The 24112-nt window shown below is 54.3% G+C and overlaps 6 protein-coding genes across 6 annotated transcripts; 3 read left to right on the forward strand and 3 right to left on the reverse strand.

The window, feature by feature from the left end:
- Nucleotides 1-85: 85 nt before the first annotated feature.
- Nucleotides 86-3077, forward strand: COCSUDRAFT_68036 (hypothetical protein; the record flags this gene model as incomplete). The annotated part of the gene is made up of 7 exons (XM_005643299.1): nucleotides 86-183; nucleotides 842-935; nucleotides 1144-1408; nucleotides 1667-1774; nucleotides 1985-2157; nucleotides 2422-2593; nucleotides 2844-3077. Exons 3-7 carry the CDS (start codon nucleotides 1157-1159, stop codon nucleotides 3075-3077), a joined length of 939 nt encoding a protein of 312 aa, XP_005643356.1. The 5' UTR covers nucleotides 86-183; nucleotides 842-935; nucleotides 1144-1156.
- A 72-nt stretch (nucleotides 3078-3149) lies between these two features.
- COCSUDRAFT_34399 (hypothetical protein) lies at nucleotides 3150-4350 on the forward strand. Its single transcript, XM_005643300.1, has one exon. The coding sequence runs from the start codon at nucleotides 3684-3686 to the stop codon at nucleotides 3852-3854; it is 171 nt and encodes a 56-aa protein (XP_005643357.1). The 5' UTR covers nucleotides 3150-3683; the 3' UTR covers nucleotides 3855-4350.
- A 1875-nt stretch (nucleotides 4351-6225) lies between these two features.
- COCSUDRAFT_68037 (hypothetical protein) lies at nucleotides 6226-9034 on the reverse strand. The gene is made up of 7 exons (XM_005643301.1): nucleotides 8827-9034; nucleotides 8559-8728; nucleotides 8274-8393; nucleotides 7746-8004; nucleotides 7240-7406; nucleotides 6780-6959; nucleotides 6226-6457 (listed from the first exon to the last, which is right to left on the reverse strand). The coding sequence occupies exons 1-7, from the start codon at nucleotides 8903-8905 to the stop codon at nucleotides 6383-6385; spliced, it is 1050 nt and encodes a 349-aa protein (XP_005643358.1). The 5' UTR covers nucleotides 8906-9034; the 3' UTR covers nucleotides 6226-6382.
- Nucleotides 9035-9499: 465 nt separating this feature from the next.
- Nucleotides 9500-10826, reverse strand: COCSUDRAFT_59744 (ribosomal protein 60S; the record flags this gene model as incomplete). Its single annotated transcript, XM_005643302.1, has 5 exons — nucleotides 9500-9526; nucleotides 9759-9844; nucleotides 10047-10187; nucleotides 10411-10471; nucleotides 10791-10826. 5 exons carry the CDS (start codon nucleotides 10824-10826, stop codon nucleotides 9500-9502), a joined length of 351 nt encoding a protein of 116 aa, XP_005643359.1.
- A 431-nt stretch (nucleotides 10827-11257) lies between these two features.
- Nucleotides 11258-17565, forward strand: COCSUDRAFT_44983 (hypothetical protein; the record flags this gene model as incomplete). Its single annotated transcript, XM_005643303.1, has 14 exons — nucleotides 11258-11371; nucleotides 11788-11947; nucleotides 12157-12227; nucleotides 12508-12678; nucleotides 12980-13207; nucleotides 13610-13711; nucleotides 14155-14268; nucleotides 14706-14876; nucleotides 15184-15324; nucleotides 15612-15770; nucleotides 16156-16296; nucleotides 16676-16825; nucleotides 17063-17197; nucleotides 17386-17565. 14 exons carry the CDS (start codon nucleotides 11258-11260, stop codon nucleotides 17563-17565), a joined length of 2037 nt encoding a protein of 678 aa, XP_005643360.1.
- Nucleotides 17566-17940: 375 nt separating this feature from the next.
- Nucleotides 17941-20389, reverse strand: COCSUDRAFT_26069 (Isy1-like splicing factor). The gene is made up of 5 exons (XM_005643304.1): nucleotides 20054-20389; nucleotides 19620-19787; nucleotides 19272-19439; nucleotides 18746-18935; nucleotides 17941-18419 (listed from the first exon to the last, which is right to left on the reverse strand). Exons 1-5 carry the CDS (start codon nucleotides 20092-20094, stop codon nucleotides 18171-18173), a joined length of 816 nt encoding a protein of 271 aa, XP_005643361.1. The 5' UTR covers nucleotides 20095-20389; the 3' UTR covers nucleotides 17941-18170.
- Nucleotides 20390-24112: the final 3723 nt, after the last annotated feature.

Below are 24112 nucleotides of genomic sequence, written 5' to 3' on the forward strand. Positions count from 1 at the left end.
CGGCTGCGCTGCCCCAATTGTTGACACGTTTGCCTTGTGGGACATCTTTAACGAGATCGACATCAGATCCTCGGCTAACCCATCCATTCTGCAACCGCCGGTCTCAAACAGCCAAGCCCCGAACGCATACGAAGAAAGGATTGACTGTGAGGAGACCTGTGTCAGGAGCCCACGCATCACCAGGTATGACGCGCCAGGGATTGTCTTGCTGGGGCCATCTGGTGTTTGTAGAAATGGCGGGCGGTGCCAAGTTAGTGGATGGCGCCTTCCCTATGCAATGATAGGCGCACCCTTCTCCCGGCGCGGTCGGATTTTGTGGGGGTAGCGTCGAAACGGGGGTTTAATTGGGCCACTTTTATTGCGTCGGCGATGGGCTAAAGGTTTCCGTGGGCATCCCCCTCTATTGACATTTCGACAGCCTATCATATAAGAATTCGTACCTAGGAGGGTCGTGACGGCCGAGCAGCCGTTGCGAGATTTCAAAGCAGCCCGCTTTGAGGCAGGGTTACGCGAAAGACGCGGCACAATTCTCTTGCCCCAAGGATAAGTAGGTGCGGCGGTCAAGGCGTGAATCGCTTGACATATTTTGGCCACATGGGGAGAATAGATGTGGTACGAGTGGGGGCCAGAAAGGAGACTGTTCGTCATCGGTTTCTAGAAGCAGCTTCTTAATAGGTGGCCTTGAAAACTGGCCTTTTTTTTGGTTGGCGCTTCCTGTGGGGTCGGCTTGGAGTGCATACGTTCGAGAGGCTTGGTAGGCAGTGACGCTTGTCCTTGTGAAGGAGCTCCGCTTGCGTCCACTCCGTTCAGGGCTAACGTTGCCCTTCTGTGCCGCCTGCAGAACTGAAAGCCAGGCGGAGGGACACTTTGCTCACCTAGCTCGCCCAATTCAGTACCTGTACGCTTATCTCACCTACTGCACGAGGATCATACAGGCAAGTCCGGAACCCACTCTCGTCGGTGATGGGCATATTCTGCCGCTGCTTGCTTTCGGGGCGTCAGCCTGTCTGACTGAGGATTTGCTTCGAGAAATTGACTTGCAGCAGTGTCTAAATTCGTGTCACTAAGAAAGTAACCCGCCTGACACCTGGTGAAATCTAGCGGGAGACCAAAGTACTGAACTTGACTCCCTTTGATGCGCAGGACAGTGTGCAGCATGATATCAAAGAATCAAGCGGGTGTCCTTCTACTGGCCTTGGCCGCCTGTGCAGCAACAGTGCAGTGCCAGCAGCAGGGCTCTTTCTTTGCAGCCCAGGCAACCGGCGGCATTGCCTACAACGGGCATGATTGGTGGGATGTGAGGGCCCCTGAGATCCCAAAGATGCAGAGTCAGGCAGCCCTCTTCGCCACCGCCATCAAGTCTTCGCCTGGCGCCTTTGCCGGCATGTTTGCCGAGCTTGTTGCCCTGGTGAGCTGCCCCACTGATCACCCACCATATCATGTTTTGGCCATCCGTTTTGTCCATTGTATATGCGTGGGCGCAGTGAAGTGTGTTATCCTGCTCACATGACTGGCACACAGATCCTGCGTGTGGTTTCCCTGAGGAGTGATGGTGTCGAAGCAGGGAATGCGCTGCATTAATGCTGTCGATGGCTGACAGTGCAGGTACTTCCTTCAGACGTACAGGGAATGCCATCTTACTTGGGTGTGCCATTCCTGTGTGCAGGGATATCAGGTGGATGCCGTGCGTTCACTGGCGTACCTGATCAACGCCAACTTCACCCTCAGCGGCGGCTGCCCCAACCCTCCCCCCACCGCCTTCTTCACTGACAACGTGAGCCCCACTTACGGCCTCGCCTCAACACAAATTTATTTTGACACCCCTAGCATCTGATGCATCCTGATGGTTGTGTTGCGCCAAGTTCTAGACGACAGGTTGTTTTTCCTACTGCATCCAGGCTGGTGCTAGACAAGCATGCTTATGCATTTACAGGAGACTTTGATGACTGAGCTGGTGATAACGATATACTTTCACTGTGTGCAGCTGGGAGACGCCATTGTGCGCGCAGTGGCCTTTGGCAGGAACCCCGCTGACCAGCCGCAGCGCCTGTCCCTGACCGGCAACCTCACGGACGGGCAGGTGGCCAATGCGCTCATCGCCGGCATCGCTCTGGCCGCCAAATCCTGCGGCCCGCCCAACCACCTGTCCTCCTCCAGGTGGGGTCCTGTCTTGCTTCCTTGTGGTTTTGTTGCGTCAGGGTGTGGGCCTCCGCATGGAGTGTTGTCTGAAAAATTCGATGTGATCCTAGTGTCTTCTCCTCAACACTTCCCTGAGCAGGTTTCTGTATAAAGTCCCTGTCACTTTCGCAGACTGGCAGTACTCCCAACAAGATTGCTCTTGTGTCCTGCCTGTGAGGAAACACCGGATGTAGATGTGTCTTTGCTTCCGATACTAAGAAAGCTGTGTTGGCTGTGTTGCAGTGCGGAGCAGGCGCGAGAGAAGTACAGGAACAGCTCCTGCTACTTCGTGGGGCCAATTCTGGCGACTCCCATGAACAAGAGCCTCGTCTTTGCAGACTCCCTTGCTCAAGCTGTGGAGCAGAGCACAGTCCAGAACCCCTGGGCTCTGGGTGCCGTCCTCGGCGGCATTCAGGTGTGTACTCAGAATATCCTCCTTTCTATCTGTGCCTCCACTGTCCTGGGACAACATGAGAAAGTCAAGGAGCAGTACAGTCACTCAAGCTATGGCTGTGAGATGCTGGCATGTCATTTCCCTGATTGCACTGGTATCACACCTTGTAACCCTGCCTGGCTGATCTGGGTTCTTGCCGAGGGTGTCAGGACCTTATTTTGGAGATACTGTGGGATAATTTCTGATTTGTGTACATTCTCGTTTTGTGCAGGACTGCGTGAACGGCCCAGCGGATCTGCAGGACCCGCCCGCCTGGCTGCCAAAGTCCAACGGGCCCATCGACGACACTGAGGTGGCCGAGACCATCCCTGCCATCATACTGCAGCGCGTCCAGTCGCAGGCGTTGTCTCCCTCGCAGCCGCCCAAGCTGCAGGCCACCACCCAACAGCAGATCGTCCCCTTCGCTGCCGTCGGCGGCCGCAGGCGCCTCCAAGCCAGCTTGTGAAGACTCTGTACACCCGTCGGTCCTCAGCTGCGCATTGCGCGAGTCTGAGATGCATACATGACTCGGATTTAATTTCAAACGGTATTCACGTCAGAAAGATGCCTACTGCATGGGCGCACCCTTGCAACAGTCCGGCCGGTGTGCTGCCAGGGAGAGGCTTGCTGCTTTTTGGCGGCAGCCTTGCTCGAGCACACTGCCAAGGAGTACCATTCGAGGGTGTTTGTCCCTAGTTATCGGGGCTGTGACAGCTCAGAGAAAGATGCATGCATGGTGAGCAGTGTCCTGCATTTGCATGCACGGAGCCGCTGCGGCCTCCAGCCAAGTAGAGACTTCTGAGGCAAAGTCCTCAATTTGATGTGAACGCTTTTCTTTACCTTTGTTGCATCTTCCTGGGGGAAGGTCAGTGCGGGGAGCATTGCAGGGCGCTGACAGATCTTTCCCATGTGTCAGACTGGGAAGGCTCTGATCTGTGACTGTAGCGGTGCTCAATAACTCGAAACTGAAAATGTGGCGACCTGCGTTGCTGGGGTTGGGTGCGTGGGTGTTTGTCAAACCTCCCTCGTCACTTGCCCTGGATGCGCATGGTCAGAAGATGATGGTATCCCAATGCCAATGCTTAGGTGTACAGTGCTATGCGTGCTTGCTGTCAAAGGCAGTGTTGTCTGTGTTCTATGTCAGCTCATGGCTGTTGCTGCTGTGACTTGTCGACAATCTGTTGACTTGGTCATGGGGAGTTTCAGTCCGGGGTGGACTCAAAAGGGTACTGCACATACTTAAAGCTTGCCGGATTTGATTCTAAGAAGGAAAACCATGTGGTACAAATTACCATCTGCTGCGATGCCTGCAGATGCTGATAATTAATGTGTGCGAGATGGAAGGAAGGTCTGCGCCTGTCCTGCTATTAAAGTGCAATATCTTTGTTTTAGCAAGATTGCTGCCAATAGGCCGCTCCAACAATTTGGAGTGGCAAGAGAAAGAGGGGTGCTGTGTTGTTTGTAGTGCGGACTCCTGTACGGGTTTTGAGAGATTCATCAAGATTGCTGCTTATTTGGCTAAGTGATGTAGCGTCACGCCACGGTGGTGGGGAAACTGCTTAATTTATAGTACTGCCATTGCTTCCTGAACGTCAACAATCATGTGTCATGGATGAGAAGCCTACTATTGTCTGCTAACGATCCTAAGGTCGAGCTGTTCTTGTTTATACAAATGAATGGGCATTAACGTTGTACTACTGTTGGTATACCACCATTATGTAACCACTTGATGAGTACTCAATGACCTCATGCAGTCTTGGCCTTTCGCAGACGCTACACAGTGGACACGGAATGCTATTTATGAATGTATAAATCCTCTTAACACAAGCAAGTTCATGGCCAAAGCCTGGAGCTTTGCATGTGTTCAATTAGACTTTGAGCCTGAGAAGTGAGGATTACTGATCAGCAAAGAGAGCAGTCCAGTAGGCATTCAACGTCAACCTCGACAGCTGGCACCGTCCAAGAAAGAAACAAATCGATGGATTCCAATGCCTGCAACTCATTCATGTCTACAAGCCTAAGACTTTGGCAGAAGCACAAATACTTATGTTCGTCTGCTCCTGACGCATGTCGCTGCCTTATTGCAACTTTTGCAGAACAGATGCTCGGGTGTCCTGTCAGGCACAGTGACAACTCTTGAGCTCTCCACGCAAATAAAGGCTTTGCATATCCATTGGACTGCACTACTACATTTTTGCATCTTGATCTCACAGCTTGAAGACCAATGGTGGGTCGCCGTGCGTTTTCATTGTACTGCCATTCGCCGCCCATCGGTTCTCAATGCTGGCGTTCACAACGAATGATCTGTACATTACTGCAAGCTACTGGCCTTTCTGTTGATAATTGTGTGAACTGTTGTTGGTGGACTCTGCCGGTTAAACTGAACACAAAGGCCGGCGATCACGACCAAGTGCTTGAAGCAAGCATGGATTGACGATAGCGGGCTGAAGTTTTCGGTTTTATTTTTCTATGTCAGGAGTACACACTACTGGATCCGGAGCTGTGCCTGAACGCCGAGGTCCTGTGCGACTGTGATGAAGAGGACCTGCAGCGCGTTCAAGCAAAGCTCGGCGTCATCAACAAGGAGCTGCAGGAAGTGCGGGAAATTCTCATCAAGCATCTGAGCAGGAGAAGCAGCAGCTGTGACAGCACTTATTCAGAAAGCGAGGTGCGAGATCTGTTCTTGAGTTGCAATCTGCTTCTTGTTTCTGCTGCACAAACCTCCTGCTGGTCATCGATGAGCTGCTGTCAGCTGAAGAGCACCATCTTTTATACTTGCATAGGCATGAGAACTGGCAAGTGATGCAGATGGGCGAGGCGATGGTCCCTGGACTACCAGCAAGCCAGCCTGCTTCCCCCACAGGTTCGCAGGCAAGCAGTGTAGAAGTGGAGATGGTGACGATGAACTCCTCAAACTCCAAATGGAGTCACAAGACAAGAGCGGGTGTCTGACCAAGACAGCGATCCAGCACTAAGCGCATCTAGATTACCTTTGGAGTGTAAATTAAAATTTGGACTTGGAGCATCTGACGAGGATCGTCATCGTGTGGGATATGATTCTTCTCTGTCAGTCAGCTGTGCCAAGGCATGTAGCTTTGATAAGCTATTGAGAACTAAGATGGCAAGCACTGGCAGACCGTGCAGGGCATGGTCTGCAGGATGCTGTATTTGCAGCAATGTTGTAGATGTGTTATTGTACTAGTAGGCAGACAATGCCAAAGGGGGCTCTGTACATTCAAAGTTGCGGAACAGAGCTTTCCATTGTATGGTTCTTTAGGATCCTAGTGGGGAAGTATGGTGCACGCATGCGTATGCAGGAAGAAGAACAACCTCTTTATTTGTAGAATATTGTGCATGCTGTGGCAGATGTACTGCATGCATGGCCATGTACTACTACAGTACTTGTCAAGAACGCCATCAAAGCGGGAGATTCTTTGTGGACATTGCAGAAATGTATCATTGGGTGACTTGCTTTCGTGTATGGAAATGTAAACCTCGCAGGGTTGCAACTTTTCTTCCAGCACTGTGAAATCAGGACGAGTCAGTAGGATGTCGTCATGGATCATGGTGCAGATTTCAGCAGCCATAGCATGCTAGCTAGCATGCTAGCAATTGCTTTGCTAGGATTTACTGGTTGCTCATGCAGTTGAAACACTTGCCGCATTTGTAAGGATACCCTGATTTTCGACGGTATAGAAGGACTGCCCATCAATATGCACAGCAGCTGTGCCTATACTGCCTGATATAATCCAATTCACAACCTCAGACACATCACCATCCATACTTGGCCTGCGTCTCTGCCTTGGTCTTCATGCCCTGTGTCTTCGTCTCCAGCACCTCCAGCTCCTGCACCAGAGCAAGGCAACTCCTTTACAACATATGTGAAACATGTTCGGCAACAATACCTGGGCAGATCACTCCTGCTCATTATCAAACACCTGGAAAGGTAGAATCCCTGGTGGCGTGCGGGATGATGACAACGAGCTCTCCCAATGTTTTGCCTCTGGCTGCCACTTCTCAGGCATCCTCAGGAACAATGACACAGCCACTTGGCAGCTGCTATTTGATCCCTGGGGGCCCTTGTGAGCTTGCCAATGAGCTGCATTGCAGCACTGATTGTCCAACACTCTGCCGGCTCGGCACACGAGCATGTGCCAATTCCGCGCACCTTCATCTTGGCCTGGTAAAAGAGCGAGGAGATCTGGTGCTTGCGCCGCGCAAGCTTGTCCGGCAACGCGCCGGCCTCCTGCCGCAGCTTGGCCTCGTAGTCCGCCCCAAACGCGGTGCGCGCCGCGTTCGCGGCCTCCTTCTTCCCCGGGTCAATGTACTTCAGCTTGTCCTGCTTCACCTGCACTCACGCGCATGCATTGTTATTAGCATTTTACGCAATATTCCTGCCAGAGGCAAGGTGCGTCTGTAGACTAGTTGCAGCGCATGCATGTTTAAACCAAAACTGCCTGTTCCGGCATACTTATGCAGAGGGTGACAGTCACTTTATTTGTACACCACCAAGCCAGCCCAGCTAGCTTCAGTAGGCACACTCCGCCTTCATCAACAAGCGCCCTGTCTGTTTGTATGCTGCATTTCCACTGCCTGTCAAAACAGTGGCCAGATGAAGTGCCACGCACCTCCTTAAACTGGACGCCAAGATTTGCGAAGGGGTCTTTTGCGTTTCTGCGGGCGGCCCCTCGGGCATCAGCCTGCATCGCCTCCTGCAGCAGCTGCTCGCCATTCGCTGGTGCAGCTTCAGGGCCAGCGTGAGCCCCATTCTGCCCGTACGCACCACCATTCTTGCCTGTCAAGCACAATTGCTTGGTCATTACATGCAGCTTGTTCCCGCAATGCTGCAACCAGGACCACTGCTGGAATGGCACCAGGCTGCATGTTTACGTGATGATCTCGCTGCAGCTGCTTTCATGACGGACTTATCCAGGCTATTCAATGTCAACATGCAGCAAGGTACTGAATGCTGCAATGTCTGCAACATCTGCACTTGGCGGCACTTATAGCATGCTATTGCCTGGGATGTCTGCAACTTGTCAGCGATGTCTGCAATCAGTCTTCATTAGTCTGCAATCAAGGACCACATGCAACACAAGAAATCAAGAGAGATGCAGGGGGAATGAGCACACACCAAACTGTGCGCTGAAAGGAGCTGCGTAGGAGGCCGCGGCAGGCGCAGCACCATTGGTACCGTAAGCTGCTGTGGGGCCGGAACCGTAAGCGCCGTAGTCTGCGGCAGGCGCTGCCCCGTACTCCGTGGCCGGCAACACATCGTCCTCCACGCGGAATTCCTCATTTCCCCCAGTGTACGCGTCGGCGCCCCCCAGAACCCCATCGCCCGTGGGCGGCATGTCCTTGAAGTCATCCTCATCACCAATGTCCAGCAGCCGCTGCACAACAATAGACAAACACAATCAGAGGTGCTGCACACATTCAAATACAGACTCAACAAACTGCGCCCCACTTGTGGCAACCAGACTGAGCCCAGTCCCCACATGTAGGGAGCGCAGTACCGGTAGAAGGCATGTGCTCCCGTTCGCACGTTGTCTGCACAAGATATGTCGCCTAAACCATCCAGAGAACTCTGCAGCATCAAGATTCTGTAATCAGGACGTGCACTTTAGACCGCTGCAAGAGACTTTCAAGCAATGGAGCGCACCGTTCCGCCGCCGGCTCCAAGGCCTCCTCCCAGCACAGAGTCGCTCTTGGGGGCAGGCAGGACATCCCCCAGGCGCTTGCCGCGAGTGTCCGGCCTCACCTTCTTCTTTTTCGGCTGGTCCTGTGCAGCAGCAGGCCAGGCTTAGGGTGATACATTGATGCCCAACACGAAAAGATATGTGACATTTAGAAAGACCAAGAATGCAGATGCCCTGTTTAATGGAGAAGAACAATAGAAGGCACTTGCAACATCCACCGTTTCCCCAAGCACGACAAAGGGTCCCACCTCCTCGTCACTGCTGTCAGGGATGGCAGCGCGAGGTAACATGAACTTCACGGGTTTTCTGGACCTCCTGGGCGCAGGCATGCCGGACAGGGTGGTGTCTCCTGCACTTGCTTGACTTGTGGATGGAGGAGGTAGATTGGCAAGCAACCCGCCGCGATCCGTTGCAACACCTGAGTCAACACGTCAATGATACGATACTGCATGATATTGAGAGGCTTAGGGCCAAAAACTCGGACGGTAGCGCCACAGATCAAGACAGCCAACCTACCGTTGCTTAAAGGATCCTGAGCGTCTTCAGCATCAGACGCTGCATCAGACCCAGAGCCATATCCGGCAAGTAAGTCCATGCTGAAGGTATCAGCGAGCCTCTAGTGGAGCTTGCAATGCAGCGTCAATAGATGAAAACACAAGCCCGGCCAGATGTTTGAGGACCTCAGCAACGAACGGGAGTCCTTTCTGCAACAGTCTACTTCAATGTAGCAAAGAGTAATAATTATGCAGTTTCGTTGACGCGAGGAACCAGCCAATGCAGGTGTCTAAAGCAATTCTCAGGAAGTCCAAATGAGGCTCAGTTGATCAACTCATGAGGTGGTAGCTTCATCCTGCTCAGCAGCAGTACCATGGCCAGTGATCATGATCTCAATTTGTTTTGCAGCTTCTCTTGCTTAGTCAGATTCATTTGGAAGACATGCAAAGTCACATGTAAGTGCTGTTTGTTGATATCAATGAGTCTCAATATGGCATGCGATTTTGCCACCAGCTGCAGCCTGGGTCAGCCGGCAACATAATCATATTGATCATATGATATTGACAATCCAACTTATGCATTCACCAAGATGCCTCTCGGAAGTTATTACACGTCATGGGCGCCAGGAACACTTTGGTACACTCAACACTCCACAACTAATCTGATTATGCAGGACGATGCAATGACTGGAAGCTTAGTCAAACAGGGAGAAGCCCATGTCCTGCACAACACAAACACAGGGGATCAGACCCAGCACATTCAGATTAGACAGCCAGCTAACAGCAGGCAGATGGATCAAGGATCTTTGCAAGGCATCACAATCAATCAGAAACTGCGCCTCACCAATGCTCTACAAATGGAAAATGCCCGCATCAAAGTTGCAACGGCAGAAAGCAGCTCTACGAAATTCTGTGTCAATGAGAAAAGCAAATAGTCGGAGAAGGCAGTCTCACCTCGTCCTCCTCCTCCTCTTCCTCCTCCTTCTTCTCCTCCTCCTTTGCAGCCTCAGCACCGCCGCCGCCGCCACCGCCGCCGCCGCCTGTCCAGCCCAGGTATCAAATGTGTCAATACCTCGCTAATACATTCCTTACACAGCAACATAGCGGGTGTGGCACATGCCATTTGCCATGACATGACAGCCAGGATGGCAGCTGTACATTGCCGAAGCAACAATGAGCTCTGCACAGACCAGCTACAGCTGGAGCCGCATCAGGGGTCGCGAAAAGGAGAGGGAGTCTCACCGCCTGAGGCAGCCACAGCGCCGCCGCCGCTGGGCACGGACGCCAGCTTGCTGACGCCGGAGGCAATCACCTCAGCGATGTCCTTGCCATCCAGCTCCTTGAGCAGGGCGTCGACGCGCTCCGAGTCGGCCTCAATGCCCACTGCAGGCCACCAACCAAAATATCATCACCACTTGCTCTTGCTGCTCAAGCCACAGCCACAGCCGTTTCTGTTGAAATTTTGCGAGATACTCACGAGAAAACAGCAGCAGAGAGGTTGCTGGAAAGTGAGCCAACAATATGGCCAACATCAAGCGAGGTGTAACGATCTTCGCCATATTAGAAGACCAGTGATCGATCTCCCCCGAGAGTAGAGGTCACGCACCTGATCCCAGGATCTTGTTAATGTCATCCGCAGAGGGGGAGTTGTTGCCCCCGAGCACAGCCTGCAAGAAAGGAGCACAACAATCCTGAGCATCTTAACCAAAACTGCGCAGCTTTGACAGACACAAATAGTGGCACCCTGTCAGGGAACAAGAAAAACAGATTTGCTAACAAGTTGATGAAAACGACTCCTCATCAGAAAAGCAGCAGGGAGGACATCCTCCAGTAGATGCAAACAGACACAGAGTATGCAAATCACGAGCGATCGTGAGAAGGGCCTCACCAACAAGTAAGCGGAGATCACACGCATCTTGACGTGTGTCCAACTTTAACCGCTAAATTGTTGTGAGAGTTTCAGCCCAGGCTTTGCTGGAGAAGGACGGCGGCCACCAGAAGCGCCGCCGAACAGCACGCCATCTTATGCCTAAATAGGTACTTTTGCTGCAAATGAAGCATGCAGGTGGGAAACAGCTCTAGTTTTGCTCCAACAAAATCAGCTGCGCTGAATATAAGGAAATCTTGTTCAAATTTGTCGTGGGCAAGTACCGTGTGCACTGCAGTGCAGTTTGCTACGAGACAGACCATCTGCTGATGTGGAGCATGATTAGGAACGCCGTCGTATGCTGTGCTGAAGTCCGTTGTTGCAAAATTCCAAATTTTGAGGCAGTTGTTGCGAACCTACACTGTTGCATGATGCTTGTAGAGGGCAGTCATCCACCAAGGATATAATTTGGGTTAGATTGGGGAGCTTCAGACTCCATGGATTTCGGTGTCAGCAGGAAGTGACACATTCAACTTGAAAATCCTTCCGAAACACAGCGTGAGGGTGAGGTTGAAAGGAGTGGAAGATGGTGGCAAGGGACAGCTTTGGGAGTGCTATTTTTGAGGACGAGGAACAGGGAACCAGCACGGGATATGGCAACAATGCTGAAGATATGGAAGACATTGAGGAGGAGCTCCAGGTGCTGGCCCTTAATACTAGCTTGCAGTGCATTAGGAAGGTCTTCATTATTCTTGGTAGAGTGCATGCATTGCTTAATTAGCGCCAGTGGCCGTGCCTGCATCACTCGTATCTTGGCGTCCCTCCCTGGATTGTTTACATCCAAACACCAACATCCTTCACCTGAGGGGGCTCAAGTATGGCATGCAAGCTGTTGTGCTGCCTGCAATCTGTCCAGCATACAGTCATTCACCCCCATCTCGTTTTAGGTCTATGAGAGTGTGCCCACTTAGAAAATCACATTACAAGATGCGAAAAACAGATTGTTTCCAGCAATTCTTATATTCAAGCGCAGAGCGCATATTCCAGATTCTCAGTGCCAAGAGGCACATTTGTGCCAATAATTTTCTGCCCAATAACGCACTTGCTATTACACAGCGGGTGATGGACCAGTATGCTGGAGCGAGGCCCAGTTCAAAGGGTGGCAACTCTGTTGAGGAAGATGGCTACTCAGAGATGGCTGCCAGCAGCGCCAGCATGTGGGACTCACCTGACCATGTGCAGACGACCATCAACCACCTCTCTTCCACCCTTGCAGGTGCCCTTCCTGCTGCTGCCTTCATGCAAGAGACCTATGCCCTTGCAGCAGGTTCTGCATGACTGGCCACTTCTGCTGCTTCTTGGACTTAGGTGGCTGTGCGAGAAGTCAAACTGCAACTGCACTCATCTGCTTGGTGCTGGCCTGTTCTCTACCACTCTGCAGACTTTGCTGAGATCCTAAATAACACCCATGTCTGCTTATTGCAGCCTTTGGACTCCCGTCTGATTTGTCGCTGCAATCAGATCGCACTGGGTTGGACGCCGCGCAGGCCTGCAAGGTACCTACTGATCTGTTTTTTGTTGACAATCTTGACAATCTTTAAACGCTAGTTATTTGCATCCTGCATCTCCCCTTGGCCCCGGCTAGTGTGGGGCAGTATAAATACGGACTACCGTGCCCACGGCTATATTGGGGTTTGCGTGGATCTTGCGAGTCCATCAAGGGGTAGCATTTGTGGCAGTCTTTACATGCAGCTTGTCTGCAGACGCACCGTGCCCCTGGCAGGCTCACCCAATGGTAGAAGTAATTGTGGCATTCACCGTGACCCCCGACCGCAGGTGCTGCATGCGCTCATAAAGCAGCGGCAGAGAGATGTGGAACGTGGCAGGGACGCCGCCGAACGCATGGCACGGCTGGCGCACGACCTTAAGGTCAGCAACCACCAGCGCGACAAGCTGGCGCAGAAATTCACCGCCAAGGAGCGCGAGCTTGGGGCGCTTGAGAATCGGGTGAGGCCATTGGCATTCTATAGCTTTACAGAGAAGAATTCGTCCAGGAGTGTATGTGCAGCTTTTAGGAAAAGCCTACGTCCTCAGAGAGCCAGCATGTCTCCGTGAACTCATCACATCAAGGGTGTAATCATGAAAGCACAATATAAAAACGTTTTGTCGAACCAACGCTTTGTCATCTTACACAGCATTTACCAAGCACACATGCAACCCGCTACGCATGCATGCAATGGGAAAGTCCGCCTGTTGGGATCTCCTGCAGTGGTCTTGCTTCCTGAAGCGGCACGCGGATGTGGCACAGATGCGGCTGAAGGAGACGGGGCAGAAGACGGAGCTGGCCAAGCTGCGGGCGGAGCACGCGGAGCAGGCCAAGGCGATAGTGGCGATGCAGCGGCGCGCAGTGCAGGCGCAGCACGAGATCCGGCGCAAGGAGCACGACTACGACCGCCTGCAGCAGCGCCTGCGGGACATGCTCACCGAAAAGGCACGCTCCATGCACATTCATTGCCCCTCTTTGGAGCGGCAAAGCGTACATTGCGGCAATACCTGAAGCCAGGAGGCTTTCACAGAACAGATGCTTCTGGAGATGTCCTTGGAGACCTTCTGCGACCTTGTAAGCCAGCACAGCATCCGCTCCCACAGATCAAGTTGGCTGGGCACTTCTTGGCTTCCCGGTGATACAGCCCTGCCTTACAGATTGCTAAGGCCCTTAGAATTGAAGTACTCATGTCCTGGGCTCTTGATCAGAAGATAATGGTCGGAGATCTATGTGATACTTGTATCTCACAGCAGTTAGCAAGTCGGCCTGTCTGCGATCAACAGATCTCTCGAATTGGGCCTTTTTTTACGAGGGCATGTACCAAGCAAGGACTGTAGAGAAGTTCAGGACTGTTGTGGCAAGCTGATGGTGTTGTGCGGGCTGGCCATGCAGAAACGGGAGGCCAAGGCGGCGCTTGAGGCGGCTGGCAAGCTGTGGGAGGACATGCATGGGCCGCAGGCGCGTCTGCGCAGGAAAGATGACGAGGTCTACCAGGTGCGTTGCACAGCCTTCAGCCCCACTGTGGAAGTTGCCGCTAGCTTACTCATGGTGGGATGCGTTGCATGGGCAAGCTGGATTTTCCTGATAGGTTTTAACTTAGGTTGCCGCATCACCTGAACGCATTCATTCACCCCGCTTCGGCTTGCGCAGCAAGATGTCGATATGTTGTGGCCTGGGTCAGGGCAGACATTCTGCACCCACATCATTTTTTGCTGTGGATGGGCTCAAGGCAATGTGTTGCCAAATTCTAGGCGAGCGGATTGATGTCGGGTTGTACTGCTTGCACCCTAGTCCTGCGGATCACGATGTGCACATTGTTTGGGTGTATGCAATCATCCTCATCGTGGAACATTCTTGGGATCGGTTGCTGCATCATGGCGAGGATGTGAGTGAATGTGGGGGCGCCTGATAATAGTCTGGGGTTACCTGCTGCGCAGAGGGTGGTGGCGGCGTATGAGGGGAAGCAGGCGGAGGTGCAGCGCGAGGCGGCCGGCCTGCGCGCAGCGCTGGAGCACCTGCAGAAGGAGCACCGTGCGCTTGTCAACCAGCAGGTGCGCGCATGTGACGCCGTGCGGTGTCACTGTATTTTTGTGGCACGTCAGGATCGAGCAACCAGGACCGAGACCAGCACTCTGTTGAGAGTCCTTGGAGTCATATTCTGTGCCGCACAAACAATGTCACACCATGAGACATGGCTCAAGTTGCATGCCGGCCTCAAAGATCTTACCATCATCGTTGCTGGGTCCAAAATTAGCGTTTTGGAAAGCTACTAGATGAAAATTCCTGGAGGAGCCGCCTGTCTTCCAGTGAATTGTGGCCGGGATGCTACTCAGACATCCCAATCCTGAGCTTATTAGTTGCAGCTGCAGCTGCAGCCGGTGTGTGCGGAGGAGCAGGTGCGGCAGCTTGCAGGAGATGATATGTCACAAGTAGCCATATTCAACACTTTGCTTCCTGGTTGAAGGGGTGTTTTGTGAAACCCGCGCAGGTTCGGCAGGTGCACCAGATGGCGGCTGCGCGCAGCCTGGTGGAGGAGGAGTTCCTGGGCAGCTTGGCCGGCCTGCCAGCCCCCCAGCTGCGCGAGCGCCTGGTCGCCAAGTTTGGCGCGCTCCAGGAGCAGGCCGCCGCTCTTGCCACCCTTGACGTCCCCGAAGAGGAGGTGCGCGGTTACCCAGCCTCTTCTTGTGTTCTCCTCCATTACATAGATCATGTGTCCTTGGGACTCCGAAGCAACGCCTTTATTCCAAATTAATTCCAGTTTGTACGTTTGATGCGGTGTCCTGTCTTATCTGGGTGTATTCGTGTCTCCTGTTACTTTCCATTGTCCACCATGCATGCAAGATGGCATTGGGGTGCATCCTTGTTGGAAAGGCATCCCACCATTAGAGATGCTGTGTGGGAGAGGGGCTTCTTGAACACCGCAACAGGTCTTCAGAACAGGCCTAAATAAGAAGTCCTGCACGCAGGAGCTGACGACGGTGGCGGAGCACCGGCTGGGGCGCGCTTTCAGAAGTGGGCGCACGCTGGTGAGGGACCAACAGGCCCTGGCCAGCGCAGCGCTCGCTGCCCTCACACGCGCCGCCGAGGAGGCCCGCACAGCCACCACGGTGCAGCCTCCTATTGTTCCTGTCCTGCTCTTACGCACTTGCACAGGATCACATACATTGATGCACGGGGGGGTGGCATTCAATCGCTCAAAAGATACAGCTGTGGCCCTTCAAAGAAATGCCAACAAATGCCAACTCAGCATTGCATGCCTGACAGTGCCACAGTGTTACACGTTTTGTTTGCGCGTCAAAGCATCCCACTTCAAAAAACAGCCCAAATTTTGGGGGGATCAAGGCAGATGTATGGCGTGGAAATTAGACAATTGAACCCGATCATTGGCAAGCAGGAGGCGACGGAGGCAAAGGCTCGCGCAGAGGTGTCGGCACGTCGTGCGGACAAGATGCTGGCGGTGGCGCGCAAGGCGGCCGGGGAGGTGCACGCGGCGCGCGCCCTGGCCGACGCCGAGCGCGCCGAGAAGGCCGAGTACCAGTCCGCCAAGGAGCGGGTGCGAAACTTGCTGTCCCTCATGCCCATAATTGCCAGGCAACCATGATGCTCAAGATCAGTGCCTCTCAAGCTCCCTCTTTGGGCTCTCCGCTTGCTACACCAGCAAGGCTTCATGGCCTTTTTGCTGCAGACCAGCAGGTCCAGATCTGATGGAGTTGGATGTCGCAGTGCAAGGGACATTGCCCTATATGCAAATCGAGTGAACCTCGCTGTGTGCTCACAGCATTAGACCTTATGCTGCATTGCCACTATAGAAGCAGTTACGACCTGGCTTATCCTGAGCACTGCCCTTTGGACAATGGAGCAAAGCCCTGACGCAGGTAAGTTATCCCCTGACACAGGTATCGGCAAGTAGGTAGTCTGAGGGGCCGATGTGCGCGCAGGTGGAGGCTGAGGCTGCAGAGAAAGAGCGCGCGAAGGAGGAGGAGGAGCTGCGGCTGCGCGAATTGGAGCGCGACTACAGCGCCACCGTCGCCCGCCTCGAGCAGCGCGTGCAGCAGGCCGACCAGCAGTCCCAGCTCAAGGTGTGCTCTTTCGTATCCAGGCATCAGACCCACCGGATGCAGTGGTGACTACTGAGTGGTCGTGGGAATGATGCATGCAAAAGACACCCGTTCCGGCATTTGGGTCGCTGCATGCTTTGGGTGTTTGAGGCCCTCAACATGGCCTTGCGGGCAAGTAGAAGAATTGCGGTGTCCCAGAACTTTAAAGGAGACGGCCATCAGCTTCTCAGACTTGTCAGCGCGCATTGGAAACAGGAAATGCGGCAGGCACAGCAGAGCACTCTGGGCGTCAGCCAGGCAGACTAAACAGAAGGTGCCAGCCAAAAAGACAAGAGTGATTCGCCTTGTAACGAGGGTGTGTGTGAGGTCAATCCCTGTAATATATTTCACTGGCGCGCAGGGCAAGGCGGCGCAGGAGGAGGCGGCGCGGCTGGCGGCGGCGGTGGCGGAGGAGCAGCGCAACGTACGGGCGGCGCTGCAGGCCCTCGAGACCGAGCGCGCGCGACTCACCGCCGTGGCCGAGGCCGAGAAGGCGCGCCTGCAGAAGCAGGTGCGAAGAAAGCTTGACCCTGAGATCTGCTCGTATGTGCCTGGTTGGTGCATGGTGATTACCTACTGTTGAGACGTCCTTTCACTCTCATGCATGGCAAGAAGGTGTGAGTGCACCCTTGAAGGATGGGACATGGCATGAGTGAGCTCCAATGTTGGTTCAGACTTATTCTGGTCGTTGTCTGGCGTTTCAATTGATTTTCCTTTGTGATCGGGCAGCGTTATGGTGTGTGCACAGGCGTTTGAGCTGGGCGCGGCAAAGTGGGAGTTTGAGAATGCGCGCAAGGCGTTTGGCGACACCATGCGCAAGTTTGCCCCCGGCGGCGGCGCCGGACACTTCCTGGCCAACGCCATCGCCCGCCGCACCGACCGGGTGAGACATATTTGCCGCTCACAATTGGAAATTGTTCAACAGCATTACAGAGCGCACCCATCGGCTTGGGACGGCACCTGACAGAAGTTGCACTTGCACTTATGTGTTTGGTAAGATCTGAAGGCGAGTGACACATGCATGTCAATGATGAAGCCCAGTAGAGATCACAGGTCCGTGCAAATGCGCAGGAAGCACAGAGCCGCAGCGCAGCGGACGGCGGCGCGGCGCAGGCGGGTCAGCGTGCAGTGGCGGAGCTGTCAATGAATCTGACTGCAGAGGAGTCTGACGCGACTTTGTTGGACGCGCGCTCAGCCGCCACCTCGCCGACCCGGCCACCGTCTCCGGCGCGGCCCATGATTGCCGCATGAGACTGTGAATATAACATGACCAATCTCGAATTGTCACATGTTCGGCTGTGCTGATCTGGTGGCAGTAATCTGGGTTTGCAGATGAATACAGGCCGCTGCTTGTATGTGAGCAGGATTGTTGGCAAAGCTGCACTGTGGGGACTGTTGGCAAGCTTGGCAGCTTGACGCCCAAGTGAATAAGTCTTGACAGCATCAGGAGACTTGTTCGCTGCGCCTGTTGAGTACCCATGTTCCCAGCTGACTTAGCCGCAATGGTTCATAGTGACAATGAATGAGAACCGTTATGAAACGGAATGGATGCAGCATGACAATGGGAAGCGAGTTGATCGCACGATGCTGTTGTGGATGTCATAAATAATGCAAAAATTGTGCGACAATCACGACTGCCTTTCTATCTTTTGCTTTTAATGGTACACGCATGGTCCTCTCTGTAGAGTCTTTGTCATTTGGTCAACTTCCACGACACTCTCGAGGGTTGTAATCAATTATCGAACAAAAACCACGTGCTTTAGCAAACAGAGACCTGAAGGCACGATAACATTCCAACTGAACAGCACGATTCACAAGGGTCAACCGATATTGAAACAGAACCCCCATGCGTGAGCTCACTGCCCGCTGAGCAGCGCCTTGGCCTCTTGCTGCTGCGCCTGCAGAGCAGGGGTGGAGTACTTGGCCAGCAGCTCGGCCTTCTTCTTCTCCACAACGCGCGCCTCGATCTCCTTCTGGTCCGGCAGCGGCACGTATGCCACGTACTGGGGCTCGTCTGACGCAGCGTTACCGTCATCCATGCCCCCCGCCACTCCTGCCAGCGCGCTCTGCCGCTCCGCCTCCTTCTCTGCCCACTCCTCCATCAGCTGCGCATTATGGAGCACACAGCTGATCAGCACTTTTGAGTTGCACACAAACTGGGCAAAACTGAGTCCTGTGACACTCTGAAAAGACGATTGCCAATATACGTAAAGGGCTGGTCAGCCCAAGTGGGCCTTCACTCCTGCCAACCAGCACATCACAGCTGGGTTCAATACGGTGAGTCACCTGGGATCCTCTGTGCTTCAGAGCTCCCCACACGAGACTTCACAAACACAGGCATGGCAATCCAACCAGCCCAAAGCAAACCCAACTACAGGTCACCTGATTGCTAGAGAACAGAGAGAAACACCTGTGCTTTGACTGTGCGCACCTTTTGGCGCACGGCGCGCTCAGCCTCGGCCTCCACTCTCTCCAGGACGCCATCCTCCTCGTCGCGGAAGCCGTAGTAGTCCGCGTTGATGTGCGCATACATCTGGTGCCGCGTGCGCCGCAGCTGCCGTGGGGCCTCCTTCTCAAACAGCTCCTTCACCCCCGGCAGCTGCTTGGCGGCTCCAAAGTACCTGCATGCGCCGCAGCAAACAGCATCAGTGCTATGGCATCTGGTGGGCCATTGGTACCCGAGGCTTTGTGCGTGTCTGAGCACTGCATCAGATGGATCGAGGCAGGTGATCAGCTTTAAGAGCACGATATGTGCCAGTGTTAAAGGTGCTGAGGAGAGAAGCACTTGTATGAGCATCTCACAACCTGCAGGACATCTAACACAAGCTATAGAGCCGCAAGGCAGGTCTGTACTACGTGCCTGCAGCGCAACTTATTTCACTGCATTCAAGAAACAGTTTGGCAGGTGGATAATATGCATGTCTTGAGAGTGAGACAGAGTGTCCATTACAGCTCACCTGTAGCCGCTCCCCTTCCCAGTCGCCCCTTGGATCTCAAATCCCTGGCTGTCCTGCACCTTGGGAGCGTTCTTGGCATAGTCCGGACCCCCCAGCTCCACAATGCGCTTTTCCCAGTGCCCCTTCTCTCGAATCAGTTTGTTGATCTCGTCGTTGAGGTCTCGTATTCTGCGCGCACGATCATAACTCAGCATTTGGTGCCATCACAATCACGCTGCAGCACAACATTGCTGGGCTCTCAAGGATTGAGAAGCTGGAGGCAACAAGATGCAACTTTCATTTCATGCAAACTGCAAGTTCATTGGCAGCATGCAAATGATTGGGGGGAACAAGAAACATACACCCCACCTGTGATCGCCAAGGCCGGCATTTTGGATTTCCATGACCTTGCGCCCAATCTCCCGCAGGATCTGCTGCCGCCATTTGTCTGCCTCCACCACATCATGGCACTCTGTGGCCAGGTACGGACGCTTCTGCTTAGGCTCCTTTCCCTCTGCAGCCTTTGACGCCAAAAGCCTGCATGACGTGCCAGGTGAATCATAAATTCTGTGATTCCCCACAAGAGAGCACGCACAGACGCGCACAGATGCGCTGCAAAGCCAGCAACAAGATGGTATTACAGGCAGAGTTGCATTCTTCCTTATCCATCTGTGTTGATGGGACAAGGCATCAGCTTTGATAACTTGCATATGTGCGACAGAGGCACAGAGGCTTTTTGCCACATGATATCATATTGAACCTTTGTTGACAGGAGAACACTGAGATCCCCCTTGGCAGCTCACCTGTTGAGCATAGACTGCGCCTTTTCTTCATTACGAGCCATTTCTGCACCTTTTTCTCACAAGCGCGTGCGGGATCTGCCCTTCCTACGCCCGCAGTTTCGCTGGAAGGAAGGAGACTGCTCAAGGGCCAACAAAACCCACGTCGTCGAAACCGTCGATGTCAGTGCGAGGAACAGTCAGGATTTTCCACACTCCGAAAAAGTGGACAGATCTCTCAGGATGTCGTGATGGGACAAATTGCACTGCAATAAGAATAAGCAGATTGTGTTGGCTTCTTTGTTTCTCAACAGACCGGCAGCTAAATCCCTACGGTCGCATGTGACGTGAAACCGACACTGATGACCTTGTAAAGCTGGAATGTCTTGATCTGATTTGATTACTGGCCTGTGTCTCAACCTCATGCACAAACATGCAGGGTGACTCATCACCCCACAGCCTGCAAGAGTTTGTAGTATTCTCCCCAAAGGACTGCTGATTGGTCTCAATCGCACAGCAAGAATGTGACAACAACGCCATGGTCTGTGTTTGATCTCCAGAGGAGGCTTCCTCCTGGTCCGAAAGGTGCGACAGCCCCACTAGTTGCCCGCCCTGCCCATCTGCTCTGCTCTGCTATATTGCAGCTTTTACGCGTGTCGTGTGTACTAGCCACAACATAATGGCATGTTCCTTAAAATTAGCTGTAATTTGCACCATCGACTCCATACGTGCTGTGTGCAGACAACAGTCTCAAGATTCATTTAAGAGTACTTGTATGTGCTGCTCAGATCCCTGCTCGACACATCATGCCAAGCTCGTGGATTGTGGTTGAGGAGCACGTGTTCGTCTGTCAGTGCCGCTTGAGTAGAACACATCAGAGGAAGTGGAGAAGCACGTGAACGAGCGCAATGGCGTCTCCACTGGATCACGGGTGAGAAGGCACCTATACTTCCTTGACACATTATCTGAGTAAGCAGATGACACTGGACACTTTCTAGCGACGTGCAAAAATAGTGATGCCTAGAGATGCCTCGTCACAAACCCTGGCCACCAAGCATACGTTTAGATTGTAAATTTAATGGTATTGCAGGGGCGGGCAAGGAGGAGCTGGTGTTCCAGTAGAGGACAAGGCCGTCGCATCAGCTATGACAGCCCCATCGGCCTTGGACCAATACTTCATGCCGCCCAATCTTGCCGCTCCCCCAGGCTACCTGCGCAAGAGTAGAGCTGCACCGGCTCTGCCGCATGCGCCCAGCGGTGAAGGCAGCAAACACCGCAAGAAGACGGAGCTGGATGACTGGCAGGTGCCAATCTCATTCTATGCAGTGCTTTTCCAGTTTCAAGCCATCTATACGCCTGATTCTCCGGTCGTAGCGCGGCAGTTCAACTGCTACCTCCACCTGCAAGGCATTTCATCGAGTTGCTGTCCGTCTTGGCTTGTTGCTGCATGCATAGTGCGGGCGCATCTTGACATGCATTGCATTCTGGCAGCCGTGCAGCAGCCTTGCCTTTTGGACTCACAACTGGGTCATCATGCCATGCAGGGCATTCCGCACCTGCGCAACCCAACGCAGCAGAACTACATCAGCATTGCGATACGCTCTGGTCCGACATATGTCCTGCTGCATGGCGTGCCGGAGCACTGCAGGCACGTTGTGGAGGACCTTGCAAGGACTATGCATGACTGCGAGTATGTCCGCCTGTACAAGCCATGCGAGACCTACCTCGCCATCTTTGTGTTCCCCAACACCAATGGTAATCTCCGCGCTTGCTCCGCAAATCTACGCTTTTTGTCAGCAACATTCTTTCCACTTGTTCCTGGTAATTTCGTGACAAATCTTCCCTTGCTTGGTTTTTGGATTGTGTCCTCCCGGATCTGCATGTAGCACAAGGAATAGAGCATTGTTGATGGCAAGTGGTCTTGGTGGTGGTGACATGAAAGTCTCGCATGGACTTACCTCTATTATTGTTTGCTGGTTTTGCTCTGCAGCTGCTCAGAAGGGGTATGGAATCATCCTTCGACACGTCAACGAGTGCTCCCCGGCTTTGAACTGGTTCCCACACAAGATCTCGGTACGTCAGACTTGGCCCTTGCCCCCTGCTGTATTCTGCCTCACAATGATGCACACTTGCCACCGGCCATATCTGCTGCAGATAGTGTCGAGTCGCTTTCGCGTGACGCCTGCATTTTCAAAAGCCATATTTTTTGTATGTGCAGCTCATTGCCAGGACAGGCCTCATGCGGCCTCTGGTCCGGCTACCCAGGCTAAGGGAGTTGGTAGATGCATCCAGACATGCGGCTGCAAGTGGGTGCCCACTACCCTCTCTGCACCCTTGCAAATGCTGCCATCCATGCATGCTGTCAGCAGCTTCTTGATGCCTTGTTGATGTGAATGTCCGTGTTTATTGAAGAGCATCGTGTTTAAAACGTGATTCTGAAAATGCTCTGAATTGGTGCGCTGAAAGCTGAATGATTGCGCTTGCATAGCTGCCACAGATGGCATTGCTCTGGAGCTGCACCCAGCTGCTGAGGCCCAGACACTCACAAAGAGCCATGCAGCTGCTGAAGAGGAGAGATCGCCCCCGCCGCCGCCTCTAGAGCTCCCAGAGGAAGCCATACTCCTCCCCCCAGGGCATGTGCTCCCGGATTGGGGTCGCAATCCCCAGCAGGCGCCCCCGCCTCTGCCCGATGCGCCGCCCCTGCCCGATGCGCCGCCCCTTCCCAGTGACCCACCGCTACCCCCTGCGCCCCCTCTGCCATCCCCGGTGGACTCACAGACCCCGCCGCTGCCCTGGGCAGCCGGCACCAGTGCAGCCGGGCAGCCGGTGTCGTGGCAGTCTGGACCAGATGCAGGCAGCTCTGCACCCTGGACCAAAGGCGCAGTGGAGCCCAGCGGATCGATGCCCTGGGCCAATGGCACGGCTCATCTCCCTCCGCACCTGGCCAAGCAGGCGTTGCCGCCGCCGCCTGCAAACCCCCTGCCCTCTGCAGGCCCCTCAGCTCTTGCAACAGGTAAGTGACTCGCAAACATCAATCTCCTCTTGCTGCCACTGCATTTGCTGATCTAGACTAAACTAGACTTCGGTAGCTTGTGTGTTGCAGTCTTCTGCAAAGCATGTCATCCCTTACGGGAGAACGCTAACATGTCCTTTTTCAGATGTGAGTGGGTCCAAGTGGCGCGTGCGTGTAGAATTTGGCAAGAAATGGTTGCCATCATTGGCACTGTGACCAACAGGAGCTGCAGCAGCGAGGAATGGCTCTCAGCCCAGCACCAGCGGCACGCCGCACCAGGGCACCAGACCATCGCAGGCAGCGACACCGTCCAGGAGGTACGGCAGGACACCAACCGGGAGGCGGCCAGTACCGAGGACCGCTGTGCAGCCGGCTGCAGCCAGCAGCAAGCCAGCAGACCCCGCTCCCACCCGGAAACCCGCCCAGTCCTTGCAGCAGCCAGCAGTCGCTCGGAAACCTGACCTGAACGCTACCACAGCCGGCAGCAGCAAGCCCGCCGTTGCTGGCAAGCCTGCGCATCCGAGCGCCCGGGCTGAGACTGCAGACAGGCGCAGCACGCCGCGGCGCAGTGCCTCCCAGGAGAGGATCAACGGCCGCCACGGGCGTGTCAGCAGGAGCGCGTCGCTCGAGCGGCGGCTGAGCAGTCGCAGGTCTGTCGACAGGTCCGGTCGGGACACCAGCTACAAGGACATCCAGTACCGCACGCGCAGAAGTCCTGGGGGGCATGGCAGCGGCAGCTCCCGGGATCCGCACAGCCGCGGCAGGAGCAGATCCGGGGAGCGCGGCCGGCGGCCGTCAGAACGGCGCGCGGACATCTTGCAGCCGCACAGGCAGCCGCCCAGCCGCTCGCCTGTGCGGCGGGCATCGGCCAGGCGGCCCTCTTCTGTGCACAGCAGCCAATCTCCTGTCAGGCGCGCGCCGCAGCGGCGCTCATCGGCCCACCGCAGCCCCTCGCCCGGCCGGCCCGGGAGCGGTAATCCCGCTGAGAGGAACGGCCGCAGCGCAGATGCGCACCCCCCAGAGAGGCCCTCATCTAAGAGACCCCGGCCGCGCGAGAGCGACCGCGCCGT

The sequence above is a fragment of the Coccomyxa subellipsoidea genome, assembly GCF_000258705.1.
Source record: "Coccomyxa subellipsoidea C-169, whole genome shotgun sequence".
Lineage (NCBI taxonomy): Eukaryota > Viridiplantae > Chlorophyta > Trebouxiophyceae > Coccomyxaceae > Coccomyxa > Coccomyxa subellipsoidea.

Coding starts and splice junctions, on each gene's coding strand:
- COCSUDRAFT_68037 (XM_005643301.1), bottom strand. CDS start 8,905: ATGGACTTACTTGCCGGATATGGCTCTGGGTCTGATGCAGCGTCTGAT. Junction 8,729..8,826: donor TCAGGATCCTTTAAGCAACG/GTAGGTTGGCTG, acceptor GTGTTGACTCAG/GTGTTGCAACGGATCGCGGC. Junction 8,394..8,558: donor CTGACAGCAGTGACGAGGAG/GTGGGACCCTTT, acceptor GCTGCTGCACAG/GACCAGCCGAAAAAGAAGAA.
- COCSUDRAFT_26069 (XM_005643304.1), bottom strand. CDS start 20,094: ATGGCTCGTAATGAAGAAAAGGCGCAGTCTATGCTCAACAG. Junction 19,440..19,619: donor GCCGGCCTTGGCGATCACAG/GTGGGGTGTATG, acceptor TCGTGCGCGCAG/AATACGAGACCTCAACGACG. Junction 18,420..18,745: donor AGCGCGCCGTGCGCCAAAAG/GTGCGCACAGTC, acceptor CATAATGCGCAG/CTGATGGAGGAGTGGGCAGA.
- COCSUDRAFT_34399 (XM_005643300.1), top strand. CDS start 3,684: ATGCCAATGCTTAGGTGTACAGTGCTATGCGTGCTTGCTGTCAAAGGC.